General features: G+C 46.2%; 1 protein-coding gene across 7 annotated transcripts in view; it reads left to right on the forward strand.

Moving 5' to 3' along the window:
* The window catches only part of SLC23A2 (solute carrier family 23 member 2), a 137,292-nt gene that overhangs the window by 78,735 nt on the left and 31,746 nt on the right, over positions 1 to 26,811 (forward strand). For all 7 annotated transcript variants that reach the window (XM_086701744.1, XM_086701748.1, XM_086701745.1 and 4 more), the window contains 3 exons: positions 7,870 to 7,986; positions 10,367 to 10,524; positions 25,795 to 25,883. In XM_086701744.1, coding sequence (XP_086557870.1) covers positions 7,870 to 7,986; positions 10,367 to 10,524; positions 25,795 to 25,883 — 364 coding nt within the window. The remainder of the gene's footprint in view (positions 1 to 7,869; positions 7,987 to 10,366; positions 10,525 to 25,794; positions 25,884 to 26,811) is intronic.

Genomic DNA, 26,811 nt, shown 5'->3' on the forward strand with positions numbered 1-26,811 from the left:
GTTTTATTTGGTAGACTTTTTAAAGCACATTTTGTACTCGTTGTGAAAATTCGCTAATTTAATCAGTTTCTGTATTTCTAGAACCACTGTATTCTATTTTTTTTAAGAGTAATCTCTATGTCCACTGTGGAGCTTGACCCCGAGATCAAGAGTTGCATGCTTTGCTGACTGAGCCAGCCAGGAGTCCCCTGAATTGTACTTTAGATAGTGCACACTTAATATTTTAGAAAGGGACCACTGGAAAGTTGATACATGCAAACATAGTACCCAGCTTGGGCATTAATTAGCACAGTAAGTTTACAGTGTAATCACTAAAATGATAAAGAACAAGGAAATCATTTTGAAATTCTGGAATAATCAAATTTTTGTGTCTGTATGGTTTATTTTTTCCATTTTTGGCTCTCTTGACCAATATTACTTTTTGGTCAGGCTATTATAAATTTTGTGGAGGCTAATTAGATTCATGCTGAGTTGTTGACATTCCTGTGGTTTTGGATTCTAAGCTGCTGCTCAGAGTGCAGAAATTATAGTTGCCACTGTGGACATGTTGACCGACGCCTATGTCTGCAGCTGAGACACAGCCCGCAGAGTGGGATCTGGGCAGCGAGCTACCGCCTGGCCTGCTTGGGTCTCAGCATTCAAATGGTACATCTTGCAGCAGAGTGCTTCTGAATTCCCAGACTCGTTAGGCTGTATCCAGTTCTCGGGTACTGGGCCCTTAATCAGAGCCACCAGAATTTCCAGGGTATAGACTGTCATGATTTTAGACTTCCTCCTCCAGTATCCAGTAAGTGACGGTCACCTTTTGAAATGAATACCAAGGAGCATTAACATACGCAGGGCCTTCTAACACCTCTAGTGGCACCTTTTACTGATGCTAGTGAACTGTCGGTAGGAAAAGTGTCTAGCTTATTTATATTAGCACATTTATGCTAGACATTCATTTACCTGCTTGAAAATCTTTTCATTGTCGAAACTTTGATACATTTGTATTTCCTTGAATACCAGTGAGATGGAATATCTTCCTGTTTCATTGGCCACTCTTCTTGTTTTATGAAATGGCAAGTTCAGGGAGAAGAGCTACCGTGTACTAAACAGTGCTAATGGTCCAGGCCTTGGGCTGAATGCTTTAAGCAATGGGTCACGTTCAGTCCTTACCAAAGCTCTATTAGAAAGGTGCTGCCACTATCTCTGTTTTAGAGAAGAAGAAAATGAAATGTTTAGGATTTCCGCTGTCTTGAATTTGTGCAAAGAAAACTTCACACCAAAGAATGCTGCCCTTTGGGATCTTGCTTTTCAGAGGGCAGTGACAGGCTGTCTCTGGACAGCTGAGCGTGAGTGAACAATGCGACATTGCAGGAGAGATGGGAGAAGTGGGGGCCCGAGAGATCATCTCATGCGTTCTCCATATTCATGCTTGTTTTCCTAATTATGGTATGCTCTTGGTTGTCCTATGTTCACTTAACGTTATACAAAACTTAACTACTAATGGTAAATGCTGGTTAGTATGGTATTAGCCACAAGGTACCCATCTTGGAATGTGCTCAAAGACATTTATTCCTGAAAGGCCCAGAAGGATCATGGAACAGTGAGTCTGTAAGATAGCGTTCTGAACTTGATCTCAGTATCATTGAGAATTTTCAGTGAGGGATGTTGAAGAATTGATTTTGTTTATAGAGAGGGCATTTGGAACAAAATGAAGTAAATACAAGCAAAAGGTTTAGATGTTCCCATTGAAATACCAGCATTTTGTTGTTTCACAGATTCCCCACCACATGTGTTTACAAGAGCTTGTGAAGTGGTTGCAGGGGTATTGGGCAATTTGTTATTAATCACAACGTCAAAAAATCAGGTATTTCTCGTAATGACTAAAGAGCAGCTCTGTTTCTCCCTGGGAGGCCATATAGTATGGTGGCAAATGCAGTCTTTGGGGACAGCCTGTCTGTTCAGATCCTGGGCAGCTCCCTCAGTCTCTCAGAGTCTCCAACTCCTCGTTTGTGAAAGGGGTTATAAAGCACGTAACTTCCCAGGGCCATCGTGAGGAAGAGAGTGTAAGGAAGAGAGTGTAAAGAGAGTGTAAAATAACATGAGGCTTTTAGGGAGCAGAGATTGTCGAAATGTGAAAACGGTCACAGGTGAACTATTTACAGTGTGTCCTCACTTGAAAATCCCACCCAGCTTGGCACTGGGATCTTTGGCTGCCTGCCGGTCGTTGCAACAGCTGTGTGGTTGCAGTTATCGCCGAGTTTGTTATATAGAAGATAAACTTGATTTCATAATGTTGAGATTTCTTTTTAAAGTTAAAGATCTTTTTAACTTTCAGTCCTGTGGATTCTCTTTACCACCATCCCGCCCCCCCCCCCCCCTTGTAGTTGAGATACCCGAAGTTCTTGAAAAAGGAAGTTCTCTTGGAATAGATTAAACAAGAACACAGCATTGGTAATTTTTGAAGGGTGGAGACAGGTACTGGTGGGCATTCCATATTTCCACCTTTGTATATGTTTGGACAATTGTGTGATACAAAGTTGAGAGAATAATTGAGTCATAACTTACTGTTGCTACTCTTTCATTTTTTGGTATTGATTGTGGCTGTGAAGATACCAGGTCAGTCTTGTTTTCTTCTTTTTATCAGTATCTTGATCTTTTTGGCTATTTTTGGATTCTTTATTTATCTTTGATATTCAGTAACTTTACATAGATATGTTTTCATGTTGACCATTCTGGGTCAGTTTTTTCTGGCACTTGGAGTATTTAACATTAAAGATCCTTTTACTTAAGTAAAGCTGTCTTGAATTCTATCTTTATTTTTTGTTTCAGTCTGTTCTTTGGGTTTTCTTATTTGGGGGCTCTGATGATAGGTGTTTGGATCTGCCTGCCTTCTCTGGCTATCATTTCTAATCTCCCTCCTGCCCCCCCAACATTGTTTGATTTTTTTTTTTTTTCTTCCCCAGCCTGTGACCTTTATTGTATTATTCATAATGTCTGTTTTCTCGTGTTCTTCTACTTCTACTTTCTGTTTTTTAATTTTTTAATTTTTTTATTTTATCCAAATTCTACCAACCCATGTTTTATTTCCCTTTGTTCTTAAATTTCTATTCTGGGGCCATTCTTAATACAACGTTGCAATGTTGGTGGTAAAGTGCATTCTAAAATATCTGAATAGGTTTTCATTAATTCATTGAATACTTGGTGGGTCTAATTTGCAAACGTGTTCTTTAGTTCTTAGAAATTTTTAAATCTCTTTGATGAATTCCTGTCTTCTGTTTTCTTTGTTCTTTTCTGACTTTTTAATAAGTTTATTTATCTTGAGAGAGCGTGCAGGCTGGGGAAGGGCAGAGACAGAATCCCAAGCAGGCTCTATGCTGTCGGCACAGAGCTCGATGTGGGGCTGGATCTCATGCACCACGAGATCATAACTTGAGCTGAAATCAAGAGTCAGACGCTTGACCAGCTGAGCCACCCAGGCGCCGCCTCTGTTCTACTATAACTTTGATTTGACTTGACTTGACTTTATTTTTTTATTTTATTTTATTTTATTTTATTTTATTTTATTTTATTTTATTTTATTTTATTTTATTTTATTTTATTTTATTTTATTTTATTTATTTTATTGTATTTTATTGTATTTTATTGTATTTTATTGTATTTTATTATTTTTTAAAACTTTTTAAAAAAAATTTTTTTTTCAACGTTTATTTATTTTTGGGACAGAGAGAGACAGAGCATGAACGGGGGAGGGGCAGAGAGAGAGGGAGACACAGAATCGGAAACAGGCTCCAGGCTCTGAGCCATCCACCCAGAGCCCGACACGGGGCTCGAACTCCCGGACGGTGAGATCGTGACCTGGCTGAAGTTGGACGCTTAACTGACTGCGCCACCCAGGCGCCCCTAAAACTTTTTAAAATTTATTTTATTTTAGTTATTTTTAAAGCCTACTATTTCTGGGTCTGTTCCTCCAGAAAGGAATCGTCTAGACTCCTGTGGGTGTTAGCCTGGCTTTTGTAACCTGGTGTCTGGCATTCCAGAAGCAAATGAGGATCCCACTGTTCATGATTGCATTTAACCTCTGAGGTGGAAGTCTTTCTGGTTCATGCTCTTAAAACAGTACCTTTTCATATCTTGAAGGATGAGGAAGGCAGTAGGCAACAGGGTATTTGATTGGTCTGTGCTGTTAAAGCCCATCCTCTTCCCTTTCCCACTCTTATCTGTGTCTGCAAGCATAGAACCTGTCGGGGCATCTTTAGGTCAACCAGCTCACTTCTTCACGCTCTTCCTCTTTAAACACCCAGGTTTTAGATTCCTCCCACTCCCCAGTGGGTCACAACTCATGCGAATGCTTTACATATTCTACCAGGGGGTTAATCTAATTTCTTCTGTTCTTGTTTACTTCATCTTTGTAAATTTGTGGTGTGATCATTCCTTCTGTGTCCTTTTAGGAGTTAGAGGAAGTGACAGGTGGTCAGTCTACCATATTTAACTGGAACTCAAAAGCTTTTTTTAAAAAGACCAATGAACTTGATCTTTGGTGGACCTGATTAAAGAAAAAAATGAGAAAGCACACATATATTAGCAATGTGAAAGGTGATGTAAGAATTGTGAAGGAGGATATTTAAAAAAATTTTTTTTAACATTCATTTTTGAGAGAGACAGAGCATGGGTGGGGGAGGGGCAGAGAGAGAGAGGGAGAGAGAGAATCCGAAGCAGGCTCCAGGCTCCAAGCTGTCAGCCCAGGGCCTGACGTGGGGCTTGAACTCATGGACTGCAAGATCATGACCTGAGCTGAAGTCAGACCCTCAACCGACTGAACCACCCAGGTGCTCCGTGAAGGAGATGTTAACTACCACTTTATGATTATCCGTTTGAAACCCTGTAGCAAGGATTGGCAAGCTATATCTCGCTGGCCCAATACCTATTTTTATAAATAAAGTTTTATTGGAACACAGCCATACTCACCTGTTGGCATACCATCAAAGGTTCTTCTGCACTACAGTGGCAGAGTTGTGTCGTGACAGAACTATATAGCCCACAAAAGATAAAATATTTACTGTATAACCATTTACAGAAAAAGTTTGTTGACTCCTGATCTAGCATAAATTATTTCCTAGAGAAAAAGTGACCACAATGGATCACAAAAATGCTCGACTTGGTAAATAATGATAGAGGAGGTTGAAAAGGTTATTGACAGTCTTAAGGCTCTAACCAGAAAGCTGAATTCTGAGTTTCCTACTCTTTGATGGGCAGGTAATTACCTAGTTCTTTAGATTATTTCAGACCATAGAATAAGATGGAAAAGTCTTTTGAAAATGACATTGTTAACCTGTTAATGTAGTCATCGAAAAAAGCTTTTGGAGGGCCTTGTTTTCCTTTAGTGTTTTAAATGGTTTATATTTTCATGCAGTGATAATTGAGTGTAGTACCATAGCTCACAATATGGCCAAACACATTCCTGTCTCGAGGGTGGGGGGCAGTGCAGCATTTTGTCTTCAAGGGTTAATTGACCCCCATGACCACACAGTTTCCTACTTTGTGTCATCTTAATACCATTCATGGGCATTTATATTAGTTCCATTTATGAGTTATGGAACCACCCTCATTACTAAGAAAAATGGGATGTGTGTTTGTGTACATGTCTTAGTGAAAGACCTGAAAGAGGACAGATAATGAAATCTTTTCATTTCTGTTCTTTTTATAGTTAAAACCAGTTATCTTGGAATCACTAGAATAATATTGCACACAGTATTATTGTAATAGGTTGTCCAAATCTGTTAATTGTAGTGTTAATATATACTCTGTTTTCAGATATTTTTTGTTTCTTTGTGGGCAGTAGTACCCCTACCTGTGAGGCCATGGGTAATAAGATGGTATTGGATTGTCCTTTGGATAATCCATAATTCTATTATGTGAACAAAATGGTCAACTGAGTTCACGGATTCCCAAAATCTGAGTTGAGGGTTCTCGAATATAGTTCAGTGGTTAGCCAGATGGACTCACAGAATTCAGGAAAGCCATTAAACTCATGATTATAGTTTATTTCAGCGAGAGGATACAGATTAAAATCAGCAGACGAAGGTACATAGGGCAGGGTCCAAGGAACTGAAGCATTCCATTGTCTCCTCCCAGTAGAGGCATGTGGGCAGCACTTAATTTTCCCAAAAACAATGTGTGACAACCCTCAAGGATTGTTCAGTCAGCCAGGGATGTGTACTCAGGCCTTGGCATCCATTATTTTGATTGGGGCCAGCCATGTTAAGTATGGCTGACCCACCCATGTGGCTGATGTTAGCATCCAGCCCCTCCAGAGGTCATAGTGATGCTGTGTGGTTCAAGGCCCCCACCATAAATGGCATCGTTAGCATAAACCATTTGAGGCAGCCCAAGGCTCGAGGTAGACACACTCTTAAGAGCAGCATATTCCCAGAACTCGCAGGTTCTCTCCCACTTGCCAAGCAAGACCAAGCTGTTTTTGAAATGTGTGAGGGTTTGGACAACCCAGTCCTGCTGTTGTTCATCCTTTACTGCACATCACCACATATCATATCACATTTTCCATACACATGTACTTTCTCTACCATCCCTTTTAAAAAATCCCAGATTTTTAAAAGACTTACATAGTATATTTTAACTCATTCAGGAATGCAAATCTGCCAATATCCGTTGTTTGAATGTAAGAAAAAGTTCTCTGAAAGGTCATACTCCGTTCTCATTTGGATTAACTCAAATGTCAACTTACAGCAGACATTTACTTTTAGGCTTTAGAAGGTAAGGCTGAACTGCATCACTCCTTTTGTTCAAGAATATTTGGCCCCCAAATCCCTGTCCACCTCTGCATGGGAAATCAAGCGACAGAGAGTCCGCATCTTTCTGTGGACTGTATCCATGGACAAGGGGGCACAAATGGGGCTAGGTATAGTCAGAAGGTCGCTATCCTTACTTTTTTTTGTGGAACATCTTTTAATTTTGTTTCCTGTTAGGCACTTTTTTAAGTACAAAAGACTTAGGAAAAAATGCTCATCGTGGATTCTATGAAACTGTTCATAGAGTTTTAGAAACCAGAGCAGTTTTAAGGGTACATGGGGGACTTGGGGTTACCTTCAGTTTTCTGTTTAGCTCAGAAGTAATGCAGACACTGACTGTAAACGTCTAGACTATAACCTAACGTGTTCAGTCTTGGTGAAAATTTTGGGCTCAAAAAGCCTGCAACACCTAATATTTTTAAAGTCTGTAGTAACAGTGGGGGGAGGGAAAGAGAAGAAAAAAAAAACCACTGTCCCCTAAACTATAAGCAAAGTTTTAGTCTTTAAACAAAATTGAAATCTTCCTATCTCTGTACTTAAAATTTTGCTCTTTTCACTCAGCATTGTGTCTGAGAAGCAGTGTTTTGATAGGAAGGCATAGGACTTGTTTTGTTTGGTTTTTAGGGTACAGAGATCTTTGTCCTTGCAGGAATGGGATGGGGTAGGAAGGACAGATTAGTGCTCTCTGTTTCAAAGTGATCAGCATTTCATAACCTTTTTTCCTTTGGGGCACCACTCAAGGATTGTTCATGCCAAGGTATCGCTTTGTAGACTCAACCTGGGAGCATCCCTCTCCATGTAGGGGTTCCCTAGGCTTGGGGAGAAGTTCTGAGCAAGCTGGGTGCTCTTGGGGATGAGTCAGTGACAGGGGATATCGAGCCCCCAAATTCTTAGGACAGCTCGTCTCACTGAGTGGGTTGAGCATTGTGTAAAAGGCAGCCAAGGCTTATTTTTACACAAGAGAATGGTCACCACTTTATAAAGTTGTTTTTCAGTAACTGTGGGCTGTACTGAGCTGAGTTACTATTACTCCTTGCTCTTGTTAAACAATTCCTTTTCTCCCTCTCACTCACAGAGCTCTCTCGCCGAGACCTTGGATAGCACTGGCAGTCTAGACCCCCAGAGATCGGACATGATTTATACCATAGAAGACGTCCCCCCCTGGTACCTGTGCATATTTCTGGGGTTGCAGGTAAGGTGGTTCCCTTAGGATGTGACCACCAGCAGATGTTCGACTCATCTGTCTGGATCCTTTAAAAATTCAGTTTTGATTTTTATTATTACCGACTTTGTTATAAATTACTCTTTTAAGAATGATGACTGGGACTTGTTAGCATCCATTTCAGGGTAGTGAAAGGAAGAAAGGAACAGGAGGAGGAGGTCAACCAGGGAACAAAGGAAGGAAAATGTTCAAGGAGTGAGCAAGATCAGTGATGTGGAAGGAAGGAGCAAGGACTGTAGAGATCTAGAAAGGGGAGGGTACAGGGAGGGCAGAGAAGCTTTCGTCGTCATTCCTACCCGTGCAGTCCAGTCGTGGTCAGCTCTGCCACGAAATGTGGGTGACCCTGAGAAGTGCTGTGTTGGCCAGGACACACGTGGGAGACTCAGTCTTCTCTGCAAAGGAAGGGAAGCATTGTTGTGGTAGAGGTTGCAGGTTACAGTGTGAGCAGAGAGGGCAGGCCACCAGGGCAAGGGGGGTGGGGCGGGAGGTGACCCAGGCTGACACCAGGTCCCTGCATCTTGGGCATTTTCCTCCCCTCTTCCCTCTCTCCATCCCCTTTCCCTCTTAGGGATTGGAGTGGGGCTTTTGGAGAAGAACATAAGTTGGGAGGCCCTTTTCCCCTGGCCTGTATTTGCCTTGGCTGTTTTAGCCTGGACTCTGTTGGGGGTCTGGCCTCCCTTTCTTCTTTTCTCAAGTCGGAATGGGCTGTTCAACCTGAGGGATTTCAGATGCTGAGAAAAATCGATCCCATCACCCACACCAGGGTAGTTACTTGGAGGCGGGGCTGTACCTGCCCACACCTGATGCTTCGGCCTGGTTTCCAGCACTCCCGCACCTCCCACCCTCATCTCCCACCCTCATCTCCCACACAGGCATGAAAGCAGTTGGTCACCCCGACTGAAAGGTGTCTGACAGAGGAGGAGTCACGGCCAAAGGAGCTAAGGGGTCTTTAGGTTCAGGAAACTCGCTTTGGGGAATGTTTATGTTATAGATGTCTCTAGAAGTGTGCCCGGGTCTAGGATTGGAAAACTCTATGTGCGACGTGCCTTTCTTGACAGTATTCAGTGCTCTTAAGCTTGTGAGCAGCTCTGCGAAGTCCTGCACAGGAACGCTCTGTTCCCCGTGTGGAACACTCTGCGTGTTGTACAGTTGAGCGTCAGGGGCTGCACACATTTTGGCAAACGTGAGCAGAGATGGGGGACTTGGGAAGGAAAGTAGGAAGTTTGCAGAACAGAAGTGGGAACTGAAGAGACAGGCCTTTGGGAGGAAGGGACGTGAGCAGTGAGGGCCAAGAATGTCCCTCCAGAGCTGAAAGGGTAGGGCTGGGGCCCAAGGGAAGAGGGGATGGGCTCTTTCTAGAGGATTCCCACAGCTACCATGTGTCCATAACCTTTCCCTGATGGTAGTCAAATAATGCCAGACCCTAGAAAGAGATGGAAAACACCCTGTGCAGTGAAGCCTGTGTAACTTCAATCCACAGACCCCAAGAGAATTAAAAAAATTTAAAAAGCAGATTAATTATCTCAAGAATATAGATGTAGAAGTCCACATGAAATATTAGCAGATCAAATCCCAGAAGAAAAACCTAGCATGACGAACTAGGATTTGTTTCAAGAATGGTACCATGCAGGGGCGCCTGGGTGGCGCAGTCGGTTAAGCATCCGACTTCAGCCAGGTCACGATCTCGCGGTCCGTGAGTTCGAGCCCCACGTCGGGCTCTGGGCTGATGGCTCAGAGCCTGGAGCCTGTTTCCGATTCTGTGTCTCCCTCTCTCTCTGCCCCTCCCCCGTTCATGCTCTGTCTCTCTCTGTCCCAAAAATAAATAAACGTTGAAAAAAAAAAAATTAAAAAAAAAAAAAAAAAAAAAAAGAATGGTACCATGCAACACAATTCACGTCACCAGATCAGAGGAAGAAAAGACCTAGGATTTTAGCAATTGATGCTAAAAAAGCATTTGAAAGAAGCAGGTATTTCCAGTAAGAGTTGTGTAAACAAAATCACACCAGTGCTTGAATCATGTGCTCTGTGCAGGCCTGGATTCAGGTGAGTGGTAAGACAGGAAAATGTATTAGAAAGGAGAAATGCTGGAAAAAAGATAGATGATGTGGCACACGATGTGCACGTATACACCAAAACCAGAGATTCTTCACGTGGGCTGTTTTAAAACCAACGGGGCAAAGTTAGTATAAAATCCAACACACACACACACACACACACACACACACACACACACACACACACACACACACACACACACACACACACACACACACACACACACACACACACACACACACACACACACACGGAAGAGTTTGCTCTTCCCTCAACCATCTCCTGTCGCCCACAGCACTACCTGACCTGCTTCAGTGGCACCATCGCTGTGCCCTTTCTGCTGGCGGATGCCATGTGCGTGGGGTACGACCAGTGGGCCACCAGCCAGCTCATCGGGACCATTTTCTTCTGTGTGGGAATCACGACTTTGCTGCAGACAACGTTTGGATGCAGGTGAGATTGGGATGCTGAATTGGGATGCGGAAGCCCCCTAAGGCATGAGCAGTGCCGCTCACCTAGGGCCACACGGAAGAACCAGCTGGAGTTGGCAGGGAGCATGTCCTACTGGCCAGTGCACCCCCCTCCCCAATCCTGTGTTTCCTCTCTTGGTCAGTGGCCCTGCTTCTCGCCCAGGTGTGCAAGTTGGAAACTCAGTCTCTCTATCCACTCCTTCTAGATCCCTAGGCGGTGGGGCTCATTCTCTCCAGTAGCTCCTTTCTGCCCCACTTTCTTTAGTTCAGACCTGACTGCCCCACTCATGCCCAGTTGGTTTCCCACCTCCAGAGCTGCTCTCCTCCCCTCCTCCCCACTCTGTCCCCGGCCCTCTTGCTGACACCACGTCTTCCTCCATGCTGCCGGGTGCTGGGCTGCAGCCCCCACTCCCTGTTTAAAAATCCGACTGCACCCACTCTTCAGGTTTTTCCCTTTCACTCTGTCCCACCGAGCGCCCTTCCCGGCCTGCCTCTGAGCCCCGCACTCATGCTACGATGAGCTCCTTCTGGAACCTGCTGTTTCACCGTCCTGTGCTTGGCTCCCTAGCAGCCAGGACACCCTGCTCATCCTCCTGGCCTGCCCCCCACCCCCCACCTCTGTGAAGCATCCTTGTCTCTTCAAGGCCCCGTTGCTGCCACCTCTGAATCCCCACATGTGAATCTTGTGCACGGTCTTCTAATGTGGCTCTTCCTCCACTTTGTCCTTTTTTGTTTTCATGTCTTTTCCCACTGGATTGTGCTCCCTTCATTGGTGCCAGGGCTCTGGCTTGTTCATCTCGCTTCCCCAGCCCCCAGCTTAGAACAGGTGTGGAGCTGGCTCAAGAAGGAAGAGAACCGTCCTTGCCTGCCTCTTGCAGGCCGCTCGTGCCTCTCCTCTCTCCTCTTCCACCCTCTTCACAGTACAGCCTCTTCCTTGGCCCTGGGCTCTGCTCACAGGGTGGAGTCTGCTGGGGCAGGACTGTCCCCAGGGGAAGGGCAGCAGGGCACACTTGTGAGTGCCGTCTGTTGCTCCATTAGAGACAGCTGGAGGAGGGGTTTGCCTCCCCGGCGGGTGGTACAGGAGGGAGAAGATGAGAGGCAGCTTGGGAATCACAGACTGTATTCCAAGGAGTCAGAATCCTCAGGGACCTCAAGAGGGTTGCCCTTACTTGGGGACAGGAGAAATACGGGAAGGGCCATGAGCAGTGTTAAGGCGATGTCCTGGGAAGGGATAGGGTCAGCTCCCTGGCAGGTCTGCTGATGGAAGGAAGGCGGTGGAGGCCGCCCAGCTCTTGGAGTTGTCACACCCCAGTCCCGGCAGGCCAGCCTGCAGCCACTGCTCTGAGCAGATCCATTCCCTCAGTGGGAGGATTTCCTTGGGGGATCCGTGAGGGGAGGGGCAGGGTGTCATTGACCTGCTGGGGCAGGGGATGTGTTCTGGGCATCCCCTGGAGGATTTGAGTTACTTTCTTAGAGCCAGGTAGGTAACTTTGGGTGCATCTTTCAGTCTTTTGATAGAACATTCAAGATTCTGCACTTCCAGTCTAAGTGTATTAAGAAACTTCTGTTGGCTGACTCTAGAGTGTTACCTTGTACACAGGCCACCAGTTCTCTGGGGGAGTTGTTCTTTTTCTAAACAAGTGACTCACTGTGGAACTTGTATCACAAACCATCTATGAACTGGGCAGTGCTTAGAGTTGATGGTGCTGGTTGATCTGAAGAGGGGAAGGGATGCGTGCATCTTCATTGTGGTAGAATACGCACTGTGCTCTTAGTCCTGTCTGACGGTGGGGCCTGGCAGCGGCGGGCACAGGTGCCTACTGGTGACACAGAAGGGAGGGGTGGGGACTTTCAGTGAGGGCTCTCATCATGGGAGGGCACCCGCTCAGGGACATCTTGTCCATTCTCGGGGCACAAGAGATGTAAACAGAACAGCTTGGGTCTGTGCATTTCACCCCTGCTGCTATGCCGCCCCCAGCAGCTGAGCTGAGGAGGACAGGAGAGGGCTTTGACGTAGCTGCTGGGACGGGACATAGCTGCTGGGATGGCTCGTGGCCCCATCATGCAGAGCTGCAGCGTGTGTGCACGGGCACACATTTGCACGCGCAGTACAAGTGCTTGGGTCTGCACTCCATGCCCAAGAGGCTCGGTGAGAGTAGCTTTCCCTGCTCTGTCTTGCTGGAGGTGTCAGGGAAGCCGCACCCATGTCCTTGGATGGCATGAGCAGCTGTGAGTCCCATCCTCACTGTGGTGGCCCTCTGCACTGGCTCTAAGTTGGGAGGGGGTGGCTCACGTCTGCCAGCCATACCAGCAAGTATGTGCTGCTGGATGGGGTGACTTGGTGTGGTTTTGTCTTGGGATGTGGATTTTCTCTGGCTGTTGGCGTGTGGAGTGGTGTCCACGTTCTTTATCCGGGAAAAGAGGAGGAGAAAAGTATGGACTGGTTCCCACTTAGCAAACAGTCTTTATATAAGGCCCTGGGTGACTGGCTGGCCCCAGCTATGGAGGCAGTGAAGGGAGCACGTGCTGCAAAGCCTAAAGGGCAGCCATGTGCACCTTCAGAGATTTGCAGTGATGTCCTAGGGACTTGAAGGGAGAGTCACAGGGGAGTTGGCAGCATGTGAGATAGGTCTTGAACACTCAGTAGGCCCCTGGCCCAGGAGGGTTGAAGGAGCATTTTCTGTCCTGGGAAGGGCAGGGGCAAAGGCAGGAAGTCAGGCTGGTGAGTGCTTCCCCTGACCAGAGGCTGAGCTGTGGGCCCGGCCCGTCTCTGATACTTGGGCGTTATCAACGGGGCACAGGGAACTTGCTAGGGCTCTGTTGGCAGGGCACTTACCTACTGGGATTGAGCCTTGAAAGACATTACTTGGGTGCTATGTAGAAGGGGTTATGGGCCAGATTCAGGAGATCAGGGATATCCAAGAGAAAGGCAGTGGGGATCCATGCAAAGGAGTCTGGTGGGGAGATAAGGAGAATGTTAGAGGTGGCAGAGTCCAGATGTGGGATGAGATAGCTAGCCAGGGGGCAGCGGGAAGAGACAGACAAGATGGAGGCAGAGTGAGTGTGTGTGTTTGGGGGTTGAGTGATGAGTTTAGCTAGAGTTTAGCTCTAGCCTGCATTCTGGAGGTCTGTTCCTGCCTTTGATCTTTAAATGGAAAGAAAAGCATGGGGTGTATGTTTCATGTGTCTTGATTAAAGAATTAAGATTGAATGAATTTGAGCAGCTGCCCTTGGGACTGGAGAGATTGGGCTTGGGCGGGGTGGGGAGCAGCCCACCTCGAAGTGTCAGTCCCTTGGGTTCCTGGCCCTTCTTGCCAGGGTTAACTGTTGTTCTACTTCTCTGTGCTAATAGTATATTTTTCTTGCCTGGCCTCCTAGCTTCCATTGGTGTGGATTCCCAACTCTGCAAAGCCTTAAGCTGTTATTGATACATTCTTTTCAGTGTCTGTCCACCTCATACTTGAGGTCCTGCTGAGCAAAGATGAACTGAGATGGTGAGGTGGGTGAGGGAATTTTCCCTCCCTGACTGGCTGGTCACCACCTCTGGGGTTTGTTTGCTGCACCTATATATTCATTTGTCCCTCCCATCTCCCTGTGTCCCCTGCATTTCCCCACCCTTTCCATTAGAGCTCTAACTTCTCTAATGCCCTCTTCCCTCCTTCCACTGGGCTCCAAGAGGCAGGGCTCCCCTCTCCAGCAGAACCACCTCCTCGCCCTTGTCCAGTTTCCCGTAGGTTGAATGGGAGAAGAGCAGAAATCCCCAGAGTGGCCAGATATCCAACTTCCTCCCCTCCACGCCCCCTCTTCCAGTATTGCCAGCAGAGCAGGGCTGGCGGTCAGATCTCAGAGTGAGGATCCATCCGTGGTGCTCAGACACTCAGGAGGGGCTGAGGGTGAGCATCCCCGGGTCTGTTCCAGAGACCCACCAAGTCGGTGCTGCCAGAGCTGGCTGCATTGCTGGTTCAGATCGAGTTGGGATGCACCTGTTAGCTGTTTAATTGCATATGGTTAATTTTGCAGTGCAGTGATGTTGCTTTAATGGATGAATAATATTAAAAGTCAAACATTACTGTTTTAAGGAAAACTAATTTTGAATTGCAGCTAATAAAAGTAATTGATGTATTTTTTGAAATCAAGTTTTGGGATATTACAGTGATTGAACTATAATCCCATGGGAAGGGAGAACCCACAGTACCCAGTATAAAGCATTAGCTGAAGCCATGTGGCAAATGATGGTTTCTTTTCCTTTCATACATGGAGTTCAGTGAGCACAAGAAGTTACGGGGACCTACTCAGCCCCCTGACCGTGGGCAGATGACCTCCCCAGCTGATTCCGTTTGTGAAAATGAGTGGCAGCTTTTCTGAAGGTGGCCTGTAGATGACGTTTTGCCATTATTCTGCTTTTGTATATTATTATAAGCTTTCTACAGTAGGTTTGAGAAGTTGTGGAGTATGAATCATATGAAACACCTTTTAGTTCTGGGTGCTAATGTGGGTCCTCCTCACAGGCTGTGAATTATCATCTTAACAGACTTATGCATTCATATCCTGATCACAGCGGGATCATTTAAATACAGAAAGCAGTTGGGGCAGAGAGGATGGCCAGGGAGGGACAGCGCAGGAGGGGAGGGCTGACGGAGCCTGGAGTGAGGTTTATTCCTGGTGTCATAGCTGTAAGGATCGTAGGTGGCCTGTGTATGCATGTGCACGTGTGCAGCCGTGTGTGTCCGTGTGTGTGTGCATGTGTGTTTGCAGTTTGGTGCCCGTTTCCTTGGGCTTAGAGCAGCAGAAGGACAACATTTCATGTTCAGTGTTCCTGATTTCTAGGACCTATTTTCAGACCCCATAGTGCCTGAGTTGTGTACATGTCTTTGCGTATTTGCCCAGTACATACTGAGTACCTGATGCTCCCCTGCATTGGTTGGAGTGGGTGCGTGGGGCTTAAAGACCACCTGTGGCCCGTGGCTGTGAGGAGCGGGACCTTTCCTTTGAGGAAGCTGGGGTCTAGAGCAGAAGAGGGAGGAAAGTGTCAACACCCCTGACCTGTGGGCTGCCACCGGGTCGTCCCTCCTCCTCGTTTCACACGGGCACCTGCTGAAGAGTGGTGCGCTGTTCCGGGAAACCCGTTTCATTCCGTAAAAATAACCGGAATTGGTAGGGAAACTGAAGGTGAAGCAGATGCAGGCCTTTGCGAACTGGGCACGAGCCCAGAGTGCCAGCTTTCAGATGCTGCTTACTGAAGGCTCCTTTGGGGGATATGTCCCGTCCGTTCCCCGCCCCCCGGTTGGCTGAGGCCACACCATGTGTGCTGCAGACCCTCCTCCCTTCACTGCACACCTCCCCGGGCGCACTCGGTGGTTTCCTGTCCCCCAGGTCCTGATTGTTTTGAAATGGCGGTCGTGGGTCGCAGTCCCTGACTTGAGTGACTCTGTGGCTTTAGTGCTTCCCTGAGCCTCTGCCTGCTGGGGGCGGCACTTCTGCCATGGCCGCTGCCGCGTCCCTCCTCCTCACCCTGCCTTTTCCTTCTTCCTCCTGCCCTTTGACCTCAACTCCCTGCACTTTGCTTTCAACGAGGTCTTCATTGGTTAGTTTGTGATGTCAATCCTGGGAACTCCTCAGGCTTGTTCCAAGAATTAGTGCAAAACTTTGAAATCCCAAGAGATCAAGGCAAGTTTGTTCTGACACCATCCCCCTAACCGCCCCGCCCCACTGTAGGTTTGAGCAGGAGGACTCAGCTGATGCATTGGCTGCTGCTGCCTCTTAAAACAGAGGTCAAGTCTCAGTCCAGCTCTGAGCTTCCCAGAGTCCTCGCCCCTCACCCCAGTCAGTACAGAGCTGGGGGGAAGGGAGGGCCCTATCCCTGCCCTCATCTGCCACGTTGACCTTCCCCTTGGTGTGTCACGTGCTGTATTTGGGGGTTACCTTCAGCATTTTGCCCCAGACGCCTCTTGGAGGCCTCACTCTGTGGTCTCCCACAAAAGAAGAGACTGTAGGTGGGGGTCCCCCCACCCACCCAAAGGAGCCCCTCCTGGCCACCACAGGCCTATATCAGGCATGCAAAACCTTCCTTTGCTGAGAGAAGGTAGGGTTTGGGCCAAGAGTGACAGTTGCAGGTGCAGCAACCTGTTCTCTAACCGGATCGTCCCTCCTGAGGAGGGAGCTCCCCTGTCACCTGCCTGGGTTCTAGGGGTCTGTACGAGATATGTGCTCACTGAGCACGGGCGGCTGCAGGATGCTTCCAGGGCTCCAGTTTGGGGCCTTGAACTCTTCACAGTTCATAAAACTAACAGGGATGACAGGACGCAGTGATTATATTGGGGGTGAGGGAGATTGGGATCTCTCCCGCTTTCTGTTTATGTATTGGTGGTGTAGTTGTAGATAACATGCCAGCTCACCCCTAAATGCTCTCCTAGGAATGAGGGTCCCCTTTGTAACCACTTACACACCTGAGAACATTGTCATTCCCTCATGTCATCTAATGTGCAGGCTATTTAATTTCTCAGGTTGTCGCTAAAATACCTTCCTTAACTATTCGTTCACCTCCCTGCACCCGGATGCAGTCAAGGTCATGTGGCACGTCTGTTTTATGTGTTTCTTTGGTTTCTTAATCATAAACCGTCCTCACTTCTTTCCTGCATAACATTACCTTCCTAAAGTGCCCAGGCCAGTGTTCTTATGGAGCATCCAATGGTCTGAATTTGTCTGATTGTGTCTTCAGGGTGGTATTTGATTTTTTCCACAGTCCCCCTCATCTTCTGTAAACTGGAGGATGGGGCCAGCCAGAGGCATCGTTGATTCAGGTGAACATGTTTGCCAAAATTACCATGTAGGTGACTGTCTTTCATATTCTGTCACGTTAAGCAGACACATAGTAGCAGGTTACAGGTTTTTTTCTCGCTAAATAAAAAAAATTGTCCATTTAACTCACATTTCAAGTAGTACATTATAGAATTGGGAGCCAGTGAGAACCCGGAGCTAATGACTTTGGAGGGAGCTTTGCCTTGATCCCCTAACCAGCTGCATCGGGGAGCTTTGGTTTCAGAGTTGGCCTCACTCCTGTTGCACCATTTTCCAGCCTTGTGACTTTGGAAAAACTGCCTGGTCTCTCAGGGCCCCCTTCCATCATCTGTAAAATGGTAATTAATAATGATGAAATTGTTAGTGAGCGCTGAATGAGATAATTCCTGGCACCTGTCTGTACTTGTCTGTTGGCTCTCATTATTTTTGTGGGCCTTCTGGAAAGTAAGGAGGCAGGTGAGTGCAGGTGAGGCAGAAGGGTGCAGTGGGCAAGGTCTAGGACGTCTAGCAGAGCGGCATGTCCTTGATGGCGTGTAGCACGTGGTTGGGTGCAATCCTCGGCCACACTGCCGGCGTCCCCCGATCAGGAAGGGCCCCCAGAATCTGTCTCAGGCCATCAGAAAGTGGTGAGGGCACTTTATCCAGCTCCTTCTGCAGCCTGAGCACCGGCCGTCTCTCAGCTGAGGCTGTTCAAGTTAGCTCCTTCAACACTAGCTTTGCCAGGTGGTCTCCCCTTCAGCTGACATGCTGTTTCTCTGTATTTCTGATACTAGGAGACTGGCTGAGTCCTCTTAGTACATGGTGGGGTTGATGAGTTCAGTTCTTCAGATATTTTAGTCTAACAGACTCTTGACTGGAAATAGTTGATACTATCATGCTTGACAAGGAGGTTATCAAAATTGTATTCAGCTAGTCCTCCTAAATTCCTGTGCTCTGTCTGGACAAAGCCTCTGGCTGTGAGCTGTGGCTTGGGAGACAAGCTGGTTGACTGCTTCCAGCCAAGGATCTCCAGGAGTCTGTAACTGGAAATACTGATTGGAATAGTTCATCTAATCTGGGCATTTGCCTATAAAACCAGAATGGCATGAACTTGAAGATAAAAGGTTACACTTATCTTTAGTTAGGAGTATTTTAAATCAACTAAAAATGGATTAGAGATCCAAATGTAAGAATCATGAAACTATAGAAGAATAAAACAAGGGTAAATTCCTTTATAACCCAGAAGTAGGGAAAAACTTTTAATTTTTTTTTTCAACGTTTTTTATTTTTATTTTTGGGACAGAGAGAGACAGAGCATGAACGGGGGAGGGGCAGAGAGAGAGGGAGACACAGAATCGGAAACAGGCTCCAGGCTTCGAGCCATCAGCCCAGAGCCTGACGCGGGGCTCGAACTCACGGGCCGCGAGATCGTGACCTGGCTGAAGTCAGATGCTTAACCGACTGCACCACCCAGGCGCCCCGGGAAAAACTTTTAAACTAGGACTTAAATCCCAGAAACAAGGATAGTAAATTTGATGACATTAAATCTAAAAAGCGTTAAACTTTACACTGGAAAAATATACCATAAACAAAAAATGGTAAACTGGAGGAAATATTTGTAATGTATTGCAGATGAAGTATTTTTAAAAGATACCAGAAATTGTAAAGGCAAAAGTTGTGAACAGATCACAGAAGAGTTATATAATGGTCCTTCTCCACTGGAAATGATAAGTTGGTTTATTATAACAGAATATAAACTAAAGCTACCCTGAGATAACCATTTCTCACCTTTGTCAGATTCACAAAAAATAAAAATTTTGATTAGCTACTCTGATAGCAAGACCGTGGGGAGAACAGGCATTCTTAATACATTGCTGTCAGGAGTTCAACCTTTATAACAAAGAAGAATTTTACAGTATCTAGAGTACATGTGCATTTACCATTTGATCCAGCAATCCTCCTTCTAGAAACTTACTCTTAAGATACACTCTCATAAATGCAAAATAATACACAAAAAGTGATTTATTGCTGTATAATTTGTAATGGCAAAATATTTAACACTTAAATGTCCATCTGTAGGAGACTGGCTGCTATCTGTACCTCACACAGTATGATCCCAAGCAGCCCTGAAAAGAATGGGAAAGATCTCTGTTAACTGGTATAGAGTAAGTTCCAGGATATATTGAAAAAACAAGCTGCAGAAAAGTGTGTGTGAGTGTATGTATGAAGGAGTAAGGGTAAGTTAGGAATTAATGAAAACGGTTAACTATAGTGAGTTAGGTGGGAAGGGGGTGGAGGGGTTAGGGATGGGAGTGAGACTTTTCTGGTATATCTCCCTATATGATTTGATTTTTAAACTGTACAAATGTTCAACATAGTCAAAACATAAAATCAAAAACGAAGAAAAGCAAACCTAAAATTGAATTATAGAAAGAGGTGAGCTATATGTCAGATTGCTAACCACATAGAAAAGAATTCATTCACAGACTTTAGAACACAGTACTTTACATTCCGTGATTGGGGTGTATCCTAAGCACAAAGTAAAGAGAAATCTTAATAATCTTAATAGTCTTGTTCATAGTGACACGTAATTACATAGATGTGTAATTCTTGGACTGTGCTGTATGATGTTATATAGGGTAAGACAAACGAATGGTATGTTGATAATGATGGAGAATCAGGACACTTGGTGTAAGAAAAGGAAAGATACAAATATGGAAAGAAAGAAGGTAATCCAGGGGTATTGGGCTGAACTATAGGTATCATGACCCCATAATTCAAAAATGAATTGTAGCTCTGTTTACTAACTAAATGTCCGCTCAGTGACAGTGAGCCCACCTGGTGCTCAATCTTGGTTTCTAAATGCCATTCTCCACTAAAATGGACCTGGGCTTCCTAAAGTAGTGGTTGACTCAAAGGCCAGGGCTGAAAAAAGTGCACATTGACCCTGGAGCATTTTGTGCCAGAAAGCAAAAAACTGCTTAAAGAATAAGGGGTGGAGGTCAGGGCGTTGGGGGGTGTAGGGGGAGAGTCAACTTCATAAAGAAGGAGAACCTGCTTGAGCAGGTTCTTTGGGCAAGTTTGGGACAGTACATTAAAAAGAATGGTCATGGAAGTGAATTGTAAAACTGAATTTGAAAGGAATTCATTCACGCACCTGCAATGATGTTCAAAAAAGAAAAAGATAAAGTTGGACAAAAAAGGCAAGCTCCTCTTTACAAAAGGCCACTAATTAAATACAGATGGAATGATCAAATTGAAAAATTGTAATTTTTAAGCCCACTATGTAAGAATGTTCATAAGCTAGTGGGAATATAATATTCACACAGCCTAAGAATCATGCAATAGATTCTTAATTACAACAGGAAAAAGGTCCCACCTTGTGGGACAGCACCCAACACCCAGGCAGTGTCCTTTCGGGAAGTGTCTGGCCTGGCTCTAAGCCTGACACAAGACTACCAAATGCAGTATAGGAACTCTGATTGGATTTGGGGGAGCAGGAGCAGGTATGAGCATTATTTATAAACAGATAAATTTAAATATGGTCTGAATATTAGATAACATTGTTAAGTTAATGTCCTTGGGTATGATATGGGAAAGCGATGATGCAGGAGCGTATGTTTATCCTTAGGAAATGGGAGCTACTTTCCGGATAGTTTAGTTGATAGAACATATATACATATGGGAAACAATAGGAAAATGTTACCAGTTAAAGAGTTTCTTGTGACATACTGTGGCTTGCTTTTCCTTAAGGCACTTAGGATAAACATTCCTGATGGCAGATTCAGTTTTGAAACTATAGTTCTTTGAAGCCAAACCTGCTCTATGTTTCTCAGAGATTATTGTCTTAAAATCATGCTGCCGTTTAGACTCGAGTAAATATTTATTTCACAACAAAAGGTTTTGTACCAACTTGATAGCTTTCTTGGTAGACCAAGGAAGGCAGCCAGATTCTTAGCGTACTTACTGTATAGATGAACTGTTTTATTTTATTCATTTTCCCTAAATGATTCAGTTCTGGGAAGATAACGTTTCTTACCTTTGAGGTGCTGTTTGTAGGGCCCACCTGCCCTTGTAAGCTTTTTAAGGACTTTTCTCCTGATGACACCAAGGAGGACTGCTAGCCCCTGGGACCTTGGGGAAGTTGTCTGGTTTTGTCTGGAAAATTCACATGTACACTTTACTCCCTGTTCTCTCTGCCTAGTGCTTTTTATCATAAAGAAAGAAAGAGAGAAAGAGAGGAAAGAAAGAAAGAAAGAAAGAAAGAAAGAAAGAAAGAGAGAGAAAGTTCTTTCCCTAATTTGCAGTTAAAATCAACATGACAGAAAGACTTCCTATTTTTAGTCTAATAAAATTCTTCTCAAAGAATAACATTTGTCAATAGCACCTTTAATCCATTAATTAATTGTTAAGTGAAAGTTGGTGCCGGGGACACCATGGTGATGGGTAAAAGGGCCTGGTTCCCACGGTCAGGGCAGTTCCGCCCCTTTGGGAGATGGGCGGGTCCACACACAGATAGCTTCGGTGCTGTGAAGGGGGCCACCGAGGCTGACGTGCGGAGACCTGGCCCGGGCCGGCAGGTCCCTGGAGCTGACATGACACCACAGCGTGAGCGAGTCTGGAAGCATGGACCACAGACGGTATGGCTACAGGCTGCCAGAGTGCCTTCTGGTGACGTTTTGGGATTAAGGTCAGCTTTCCCAGTTCCCCCAAGGTGGTCCTCTCCGAGCAAGGTCGCTTTTGCCTGTGGGCGCCAGCTGGGGCACGTGCCCTTGGTCCACTCTGACCTTCAGTACGGCAGTGCTGCCCACAGTCAAGCTGCAGTTCTTTGAGGACTCCTGGGGCTGCTCTGTGGCTCTGGTGTGTGCCTGCTCTTCTCTCTGCCTGCGCTCCTCACAGCCCCTGCCGTGTGTGGTGTGGCGCTTCCTGCCCCTTAGGTAGGTGACGGCCCCTGCAGATGCCTGCCTCAGTGACCTGCCCCATCGGCACCACCACCTCCGTGTGTGGCCATGTCTAGCTGTCCTCCTTCACACGGCAGAAACCTGTCGGCAGCCCAGGGTAGTTTTTTTTGTCGTTGCAGAATGGTAGATCCCTTCCTCTGGCCCAGGGGTTGTCCGTCTTCGAGGTGCCTGGTGCCTCAGCGTCGCCCACAAGTGATTATGCAGGGTGCAGGCCCCATCCGAGACTCTGATTAACCAGGACTGGGTAAGATGCAGAAGTCTCCATTTTTAACCAGCACCCCTGAAGCAGCTTCCTGGCAACTTGTGGAGTGACTTGTGGAAATCACGGCCAGAAAGTCCTGAGTTGTAAGGGGAACACGTTACAAATCCAAAGGAGATCCCGGAGCATTTTCTGGATGAGGTGGTGTGGCCTCTGTGCCTTAATGATGAATAAACATTGAACATCGGAAGTGAGTTGATGACTGAGCGGAGAGCAAAGGCTCCGAGGCAAGAATCTGGAGTGCAGGTCTGTGAAGGGGCTGGTGAGGAAGAGCTGGGGGCCCAGGGCTCTGGTCTTCTGGGCTCAGGAGGAAATGGGACGCCTCCAGCAGAGTTTTGAAGAAAGGAAGTCTTGTCTGGGACTGGTTAGGTTTTTCTCCATCCTGGGGCCAGAGCCTGACATGGGAATGTGTCACAACAGAAGTGTCTGTCTGCTCACATTTTTTTCTTACTAACCTCTAGTGATCTTGTTAACCTTAAAAACTCATCTGCAAAAACCCACCACCTCTCTTCAGTATTTAAGATCTACTTTCCCTATAGAAGAGGGTGGCAAACTTTTTCTGTAAAGGGATAAGCAATAAATATTTGGGGCTCTGTCGTCTTTGTTGTGACCTCTGGATTGCACATCGTAGCCCCACAGAAGCCGCAGACAGTCGGCGGATGGAGAGGCTGTGTCCCAGTGAAACCTTACTCACAAAGACGAGTCATATGCCAGACTTGGTTCACGGTCCAGTTTGTCAGCTCCTGGTGTAAAGAAAGGCAAAGCTGAATCCTTTCTAGCTGTCGGGACAAAATTAAAAGAATAGGCAGTCTTGTCTACATGGAGAGCCCAGGGACCCGAGGTACAGGAAGGAGAGCCCTGGGGTTGATCAGTTGCACACTGGGGAAGGGCTGGAAAAAGCTGCTTTATCAGATGAGAATATCTAGTGCTTTATCGTCCTCAGCCTTTTTCTTGGAAAATTGGCTTTGTATTTAGGGAAGTTCTTATTTGGTGAAATAATAGCTCTTGTCACCACTTTCCCTAAGAAAATTTCTGTCAAGCCACTGATTGACTCTGCTAGTTGTGGAGACCACCCTTAACTTCTGGGGCACTTCTGCTCCTTCCTGTACAGCGGCCGCTTGTCCTCCGGCCAGTACTGCTTGTGGCGGTCAGCGTGTGTGTGGCTGAACGGGAACGTGTAAGCTGGCATGTGCAGCCCCTTTGCAGATCATTTTGGGAGACTTCGAGACAGCACATGTGGGAATTTTCTGTTATCACCTACTTTCAAAGGAATTCAGGATCCTGGTTGTTTGAAATGAGTGAGCTTCTTTGCAGCTGTGTTCTCAGGACCTTTGGTCATGGTTAAGCCATAAAATGTTTGCCCCGTAAGGTGCCCAGACTGAGGTCAAGAGCAGTTCACGTCACTGGGGGTGGAACCCAGAGCCAGTCTTCACTTTACCAGTGAGCCACCAGTGTGGTGTCGATTGCAGCGTTCCTAGGCCGAGATCTCGGAATGCAACCCACGTTACGTGGCCCTAGGATGTGTTGCTGGAAATCTGAAATGACAGTAAAGCAGATGTTATTTGGGCCATTTGAGAAGGCATCCATTCCTGATTAGTGGGGACCACCCTTTGCCCTTTCAAGACATTTCTGAAAAGTTATGCTCCAGGAGTATTTGTGAATCAGAGTTTCCCTCGTGGCATACGTTCCCACGTTAGATGACTTTCATGTCCACTTTTGATGGTACTGTGCTCTGGGCCCCTCTGACAGGTAACTATAAATGGATGGTTGGTAGAGGGTGTGCCCACGTGAGAAACCACCAGCAATGCATCTGGTCTATACTGTGCAGCCTGTCTCTGCGCTCTAAAGCTAGCATCATGCCTACTCTTGGTTGATTTCATTGCATGATTAAAATGGCCAGAAGAACAAAAGAATCTTGACCCGTGTCTGGCACAGAGTGGTCTGTGCTGGCCCTGGGCTGGTAACATGGCTGCTTCCCACTAGAGCCACCTTCTCTTAGTCCACTTCCTGTTCCAGGTGGGGCAGGATATGCCATCAGAGCACTGAGGGGCACGTGCTGGGTTCCCGTCCACTGTCCAGGACGCTGGTACCAGGTGGTTTGGGGGTATTTCAGAAAGATCTGGACATCTGAGAGTTCCCAGCCCTGCAAACAGAAGGAGCCAGTTTTATATTTTACCCTGAAAATAATGTTAAAAATAGCAAATAGATATCAAGGTTTCATGTTAGCTCATAAAGCTATCTTTATACAACTGTAGCTGAAATGCTGTACATTTAAAAAAAAAAAAAAAAAAAAGCAAAATCTCCTGAATTTGAATAGCTCAGGTGTTCAGAAAGTCAACATGAAATATCTAAAATGTAATTGAGGGGCGCCTGGGTGGCGCAGTCGGTTAAGCGTCCGACTTCAGCCAGGTCACGATCTCGCGGTCCGTGAGTTTGAGCCCCGCGTCGGGCTCTGGGCTGATGGCTCGGAGCCTGGAGCCTGTTTCCGATTCTGGGTCTCCCTCTCTCTCTGCCCCTACCCCATTCATGCTCTGTCTCTCTCTGTCCCAAAAATAAATAAAAAACGTTGAAAAAAAAAATTAAAAAATAAATAAATAAATAAAATGTAATTGAATGGTGACATTTGAGGATTGTAGGCAGGGGATTTAACAGAGAGTCCACATGCTTTTTTTTATGATTGAGCAGAATATCTTGTCTACTGTTGATCTGTAACGTACAGCTTTCCTTTCCCCATAGCTCTAGATCACTAACACGATTATGATGCCTGTCCTCTAGGATTGAGGGCAGCCTCTGACTTACAAAATGGAGTGACGGGGGAGATAGATTTTTTTTCCCTGTGCTAACCAATAAGAATGTGAAAGGGAGGAGGAGGAGGGTCGTAAAGTGGAAGACACACACCGATATTTCAGAAGGAGCTCACAAGCTCAGCAGGAAAGCGAGATGCCCAAATGCCCAACACCCCCCACCCCCAAAGGGAAAGGTGGTGATGGCAGGGGCTGGTGGAGGGGTGCAGGGCTCCCCCAGGGCCCATGCTGGGGCTGTCTGTGGGGAGAGCAGTGGGAGGGGAAGACGGAGAAGCCGGGGGCCCGGCTGTGTGGCGGAGGAGATCTTTGCAGACCGGGGCTCGCTCTTCGGCGTGTGCCTGCATTTACTCATGTGCTGTTTGTCTATGGAAAAGACTGTTAAGCTGTCAAATCGTGAACTACCTCGGTAGTTCCTGATGCCGTGATCATGGTTTTGGTCTCGTTTCTTTTAGGTTACCCCTGTTTCAGGCCAGTGCTTTTGCATTTCTGGCCCCTGCTCGAGCCATCCTGTCTTTAGATAAATGGAAATGTAACACCACAGGTAATTGCAGTTATTTCCGCATACGTCATTGGGGTCCTTTAACGCACGCGATAGAAGGGAGGCCTGGACGTGCTGCCCTTGGCAGCGTTAAATCCTTTCTGGAATCGGGCAGAGAACATACAAACCAACAAACCGCTTAGAACACTCCAGTCTGTGGATCGTGTTTCTGTCTCTCTCTCTCCCCACTCGTTCATCCCTAACCTCAGAGCAAGTAAGGACCAGAAAGGACCTCATTTCTCTATGCTAATGAAACTGATAAATATGGGAACGGAATAGAACATTTGTGCTATTTTTCTGCCTCTTTCTTTCAGTGGATTTTATGAACCACCAGTAATCACTCTCTTTGCTGCGTCAGCATCCCTTCTCTGAAACATCTCTGCTTTTTAAGGATCTGGCTGCTTTGGTTTTCTGCAAATGACTTTAACTCTCCCCCCCCCCCCCCCAATTAGTGATTGCAAAGATCCTTAAATAACCCGATGAGGTCAGGAAAAGATCAGATGGAGGTTTAAGAAAATCAAGTAGACCTGTCATACTTTCAAAATACTGTTAGGTTCTAGGAGCAAAGTTTTCCAACATTTGCTTCCCATTTACTCCCAGGAGTTAGTTTGTGACCACTGATTTGATTCAGGAACTGGAAAAGGCCCTCCATTTTATCTAGGTTTTAAAAACCTCAGGCAACCTTGCTTTTGGGCGTTTCCGTTAGCTGCTCGCAAAGGTTGGTCTTTGTGTGAGGCTGGCACTAGCAATGTGCACCCCCAGTTCAGCTTTTGACAAGCTGGGAGCTCGCAGTCGATGAATAAATTTGGTTACATTTAGCGTTGGGGAAGACACCATTCAGTATGGTAAGCCATACTGTTGTAACTCGAATTTTAGGGATGGGTGTTTTATGGAAAATAAAACTTAAAACAGGGAGGAAATTTCATCTTAC

This window comes from Puma concolor, chromosome A3 (genome assembly GCF_028749965.1).
Source record: "Puma concolor isolate L17-30 chromosome A3, mPumCon1.1.hap2, whole genome shotgun sequence".
Lineage (NCBI taxonomy): Eukaryota > Metazoa > Chordata > Mammalia > Carnivora > Felidae > Puma > Puma concolor.